The 6,000-nt window shown below is 49.4% G+C and overlaps 1 protein-coding gene across 4 annotated transcripts in view; it reads left to right on the top strand.

The window, feature by feature from the left end:
- The window catches only part of dph1 (diphthamide biosynthesis 1), an 85,291-nt gene that overhangs the window by 48,254 nt on the left and 31,037 nt on the right, over nt 1-6,000 (top strand). For all 4 annotated transcript variants that reach the window (XR_006023018.1, XM_042063999.1, XM_042064000.1 and 1 more), the window contains 3 exons: nt 2,003-2,124; nt 5,237-5,305; nt 5,703-5,859. Coding sequence is in view for 3 of the 4 variants with exons in the window: in XM_042063999.1 (XP_041919933.1) it covers nt 2,003-2,124; nt 5,237-5,305; nt 5,703-5,859 (348 nt within the window). In the remaining variant the exon portion in view is untranslated. The remainder of the gene's footprint in view (nt 1-2,002; nt 2,125-5,236; nt 5,306-5,702; nt 5,860-6,000) is intronic.

The raw sequence follows: 6,000 nt of genomic DNA on the forward strand, positions 1-6,000 counted from the left end.
TTTGCAAAATTGCAAAAGCTCTGCCAGGTTGGAAGGGGATCGGCTCAGTCCAGCCAAAGATTTTCTATAGGATTGAGGTCTGGTGTCTTTATACTGTATTACTATACTGTACACATTCACTGCACTGAGGCGATCTCCATTTCACTAATTGCGAGACTATAGCATCAAAATACTTTTTATAGGCACTGTATGTGTTGAATGTGTTGTAATGTAAAGGTGCTTGTGCAATTAGGTATGCAAGACCCGGGTTCCCACGGGTCATGGAATTTCTGGAATATTATGGAATTTTGAAAAGTATATTCCAGACATGGAATGTCAGGGAATTTTATCATTTTGGGGCCAAAGTCATGGAATATCGGGGAACATGCATGTATTTCATATATGTATTTACATATATGTATTTCTGCACAGCACATTGGTGAAGTTTGTGTGTCCATTGTGTGTGTGTGTGTGTGTGTGTGTGTGTACACTCTTACATATATCTATGCATTCATCTCCTGGAATAGTGAGGCAGTGTGGGGGTGAGATCCAGCTGCAGTTATTTTCAACTTTTTTAAAGGCTGCATGGTGGATGCATTTCAGGCCCAGTGGGACATGGGGCTTCTGTTCCTTGCTGTATGTAAGGCTAGCTGAGCCCCTCTGCATTCTCACCCCCACAGCTAGGCTAATGGCTAACGGCAGCCTGTCTCTGGGATGGTCTTTACAATGGCCTCACCACTAACCTTTGTTTTTTTTTTACCTGCAAGGCTGTAAAGTAAGTGTTTTTGTAAGTGTTTTTGTGTTGTATTGTTTGTGTTTTGTATCTATGCACCATTTTGAGTGGCATGTGTATGATGTATTTAGTGTTTTTCTGTGTTGTGTTCATATTCATGTCCTCTAATGCCTTTTGAGTAAGTGTTTGCATCTGTTTTGTCTGTGATAAGTACCATGGTATCATGGAGTGCACTTTTGTTGTTGTGTGGGTATCTGCTGTGTGTGTGTGTGTGTGTGTGTGTGTGTGTGTGTGTGTGTGTGTGTGTTTATAGTTGGCAGCCTGTTGTCGTGACTCTCAGAGCTCGTGATGTGTGGGCTTGTGTGTGTGCGTGTGGCTGGCGTGGTGGGAGCAGGGGGTCAGCAGCTTTCGATCACGTTTATTCCCCAATGACCCCCCTCCGAACCCCCGCACCCCCCACTCACAGACACACACACACACACACACACACACACACACACACACACCCCCCTCTCTCTCTCTCTGCTCAAGCTGTTGAGCTGCTCCTCTGCCCGCTGCTCTCTCCTGCTTTGGTCTGTTTAATTGTCTGGCAGCGGCTCCTCCTGCTCTCTGTGTTTGAGAAAGCCACGCGTGGTAGGTGTGCAAGAAACAGTTTGGGTGGATGGGAGTGCACTCATTGGCTCTCCTTTCTCCTGCTTCTGCCTCTTGTGTTTGTCTTAATGTTTTTGTTTTTGATGTTTCTGCTGTTGACTCCTTCAATCTCTCAATCTCTCTCTCTCTCTCTCTCTCTCTCTCTCTCTCTCTCTCCTCTCTCTCTCTCTCTCTCTCTCTCTCTCTCTCTCTCTCTCTCTCTCGGCGTCTCTCACACCACAATGTCTCAATATCTCACTCTCTCTCACTCTGTTTGTCTGTCTCTCTTTCTCTCTCATTCCTTACTTTTTCCTTTTCATCATCCTCTTCCATTAATTTGCTCTTCCTCCCTCTTATGTCCACCTCATATTCTCTCTGTTCTCCTGTTCTCTATCCTCTCTTTCTTTCTCTCTCTCTCTGTCTCTGTTCTCATTATCCCTCGTTTTCTTTCCTCCCGGTTGTTTCCTCTCTGGTACTACTGTACTCTCTGTCTTATGCTCATATCTACTGTTTCTCTCTTATTCCTTTTATCTTCTTCTTTCTCACATTGTTCCTCCCTTCCACCGCTCTCCCTCCATCCCATCCCTCCCTCTCTCCTCCCTCCATCCCTCCCTCCATCCCTCCCTCTCTCCTCCCTCTCTCCTCTCTCTCTCTCCCTAGGCTGCGAGCGCTGCTCTGAAGCCGGACTACGACGTGCTGGTGCCTCAGTGTCGGCCCCTGTCCCGGGAGAGATCCTGGGCTGCACGTCGCCGCGGCTGGACCGCTCGGTCAAATGCGGTCATGTGAGTGGCCTCACTGTAGTTACCCACAGTCATTTCGGTTTTCCCCCTGCTGAGAGGATACACACACACACACACACACACACACACACACACACACACACACACACACACACACACACACACACACACACACACACACACAGTATCCACCAAGAGTTATTACTGAGCACACCACCCCCACACTGTTCTGTATCTGTTCCTGTTCTGAGCAGTCCATCTTCCCTTGGCTAAAAGCCACACTGTATACATCAGCTTTATGGTCACTCTGTCAACTCTGGCTGTGCAGGATGGCCATGATGACTGCAAAGGTGCACTTAAGGGATGATCAGTTGCATGTGGATTAGTGTGGGTGTGTGTTTTGTGTGTGTGTGTGAGAGAGAGTGCGTGCGTATATGTATGTGTGTGTGTGTGTGTGATGTGCACACGCCTCACTTGCCCACTCTTCATCTACCCTCTCCCTGCCACCCTCTGTAAAAATCACCACTCGCCTGTCATAGAGTGTGCGCGCAAACACACACACACACACACCCACACACAGTCTTCACACCACGCAAAAAAAAGCCAGGATTGGACGCTGAACACAAAGGGGACTCTTATGTCAAATACTCCCATATGCACACCCATATGCCCGTTGAATGCCCCTCACTACCAAATCCACACACCACCACCACCATCGCCCCGAACGTGCCAGCGCTTGGATCAGCATTAATAAGCGTGGCGTAGTTATGCACACCACCCTGGGGCCCAGGAGCATGGTATGGCGTGGCTGCTGCAGCTAGAGCTCACGAGCGATCATTACGAGAGAGGTGGAGGGGGATTAGCATTCTGAGACGAGGGTTTAGAAGAGGAGCAGCAGGGTGGAGGGCATTGGAGTGTGGTGCGTGTGTGTGCGTGTACGTTGTGTGTGTGTGTGTGTGTGTGGTGTGGTGGGGGGTTAGTAGAGAACAGAGCAGTGGAGAGAGGAGGATGCTCAGCGGTCCCTGGTGAGAATGAAGCGCCTTTACGTGTGCAAGGAGGTGTGTTTGTCTTGCCCGCACCTAATCCCAGGATAGAGGGGCCTTTGATGTGCCAGCATTCAGAGAGAGAGGGAGATGGGAATTGATTACCAGGCCTAAGAGTGTGCCGTCCTGCACACACACACACACACTCTCTCTCTCTCTCTCTCTCTCCTCTCTCCTCTCTCTCTCTCTCCTCTACTCTCTCTCCTCTCTCTCTCTCTCTCTTCTCTCTCTCTCTCTCTCTCTCTCTCTCTCAGCTAACCTTCTCTTAAATTATGCTGAGCCCCCCCTACCCTAACCTGTTCTGGGGCAGGGGGCTTCACGACTGACGACAGACTCTCTCGTCTGCTGATGGTGGCCGCTACTGCGACTACGCTTCTGTGGGGTTTTGCACGTGCCCTCTCGGTGAGTCGTGTTTACAGAGGTCGCTTGGGGACATCTGTGACGGAGAGGCGGCAGGAGCATCCATTGTCCTCGCTGTCGCGGTGTCGTGTACCCACGACTGATTGATTATTCATACCATCCGATGCACCAAGTTTGCGGTGGCGTCACAGTAATGAACTATTAATTACAGCTAATGCACTGGCGCTTGCGACTGCAATAAGGCTGGATACTGTGTGAGCAGGCGTCTCTGTCTCTCTCTGTCTCTCTATCTCTTTCTCTCTCTCTGTCTCTCATGTTTTCTCTCTCTCTCCCTCGTTAACAGTGGAGAGGAGTATAATGCAGAATTGCTTTGCTGAATTATTGAAAGGCTCTCCTGGATAACACACTGTATCGTATCGCATTGAATCACGTCAACCACAGTCCCCGGTAATAATTCATTCGAGGCGTTCAGAAGTGGCACTCAAAGGAATGACGACGAATAGCTCTGAATGCCACACACATCCCAAGCTGCTGAGCTAATGGGGAGGGTGGAGGCGAACCGTATCATTAAGTGTTGCAGAGGCCTGGGCGGTGAGCGCAGATCCCCACACCACGCTGCTTTGAACCGCCCCCCCCCACCTCGCACGGAGAAACAAACTACAGCCACATTTAAGCAACCGCTCTGCTTCTGACCCCCTGAGAAACGGACCAATGTGCTGACCGTTTGTGTGGCGCAGAATTAAAATCGTAGAGGGGGGACCCTCCGACGTGTTGCATTATGCAGGCGCACAAAGCGGCGGTCCTCACGCAACGGAGAGAGCAGAGGCGCATAAAGGGCCGGCGCAGCAGGGATGGGGCAGAGAAGGGCTCCAAGTGCCCACTAAAAGGATTTGGGCTTTTTTATCTGCACCAGCCATGCTGCGTTTGGGGAAAAAAAGGGGGTAGTGTCAGTGAGGCTTCTTCCGGGCAGTCCAAGCGCCTTTCGAGGAGCGGCACGGCAGAAGGACAGACGAGGCAGGGTTGGGCAAGATGGGTCACTTCAGCGGCCCGTTCTGTCAATTGTCTCTCCCCCCTTCCAGGGGCGAGTCGAGGTGGCAAGGGGTATCCTCTGATTGAGGGATCACCACCTCCAAGAATGTCCCTGACCCTCTTTTTCTCTCTCTCTCTCTCTCTCTCTCTCCTCCTCTCTCTCTCTCTCTCTCTCTCTCTCTCTGTCTCTCTCTCTCTCTCTCTCTGTCTCTCTCTTCTCTTCCTCTTTCTGCTTCCTGAGCCCAGGCTAATTAGCAGGTTTGATTGTTCCTCTCCACCCTTGCCAGAACCTGACAGCCAAGCCCTCCCCAGCCACAAACACCGCTGACAAGCTTCCTCCCTCCCACCAGCAAGGGGCTGGTGTGGATGATGGCTTCTTTCTGGTCTGTGTGTGTGTGTGTGTGTGTGTGTGTGTGTGGCTGGTCCAGGCCATAGATTTTGGCATGACTGGAGCATGCCTTGGGAAGCCTGAGTGCAGGGAGAGGCCATCTCCCGAGGCCTGGCCACTGGGGACGCTGGGTGGAATGGAGACATCAGTGACATCAGTGCTACATCATGCTTAATTGCTGTGCTTTGGTTTTTACATGCAGCCAGCAGACTGAAGTAGATATAGATCTGGTAGTAAAGATCTGCACACAGTCCAATAGCACTCCATCTTGTCATGTCCCCTTACTTCCCCCTCGTTCACAGCTTTCTCTTCCCTCCCGTTTTATTCTTTACAGTTATCTTGGAGATGGAAGATTTCACCTCGAGTCTATTATGATTGCCAACCCAGATATACCAGCCTACAGGTAATGAATTTACATGTCATGTGTTTTTTTTCTCTCTCTTCCTTTGACTTTAACATTCATTTGGGTTTCTTGATTTCCAAAATGCTGAAATGGGTGTAGAAAATGTTAAGATGCTTTGGACAATCTCGAAATCCTCATCTCTCAAGGGTGCAGATTTTTGTAAAGGCTGTTCTTAGAACTTAGAAAAGCTTTGCCATGTGCCTTGCTTTTTTTCCTCCAATAAATTATTGAGGAGATTCAAGGACTCTCCCTCCCAAGTCCCTAGCCTTGAGATGAGCTTAAATTAGAATGCTTAATCTAATTTTCCACAGTAATAAAATGCGATACAAGGCCAGCAGTTTTTTATTATTATTATTATTGTTATTATTTTTTAAAAGCATCCCTGTCATGCCTGTAGGTATGACCCTTACAGCAAAGTCTTCTCACGAGAGTACTACGACCACCAGGCCATGCGGGCCGCCAGGCTGGAGGCCATTGACAAAGCCCGCACAGCCCAAAGATGGGGGCCTGATCCTGGGTACCCTTGGTCGCCAGGGCAACCCAAGATCCTGGAGGTAACATTGAACTTCTAACCTTGCCGCTGCAACAGGATTTATGACTTAATATCATTTGGCCAATAAGTGAATCCTGTTACATGCTAATTAGGTGAGAACTGCTACAGCTTTGAGAAGTAGTTTGGTGTAGTGCTCTCCTAA

This window comes from Alosa sapidissima, chromosome 15 (genome assembly GCF_018492685.1).
Source record: "Alosa sapidissima isolate fAloSap1 chromosome 15, fAloSap1.pri, whole genome shotgun sequence".
NCBI lineage: Eukaryota > Metazoa > Chordata > Actinopteri > Clupeiformes > Clupeidae > Alosa > Alosa sapidissima.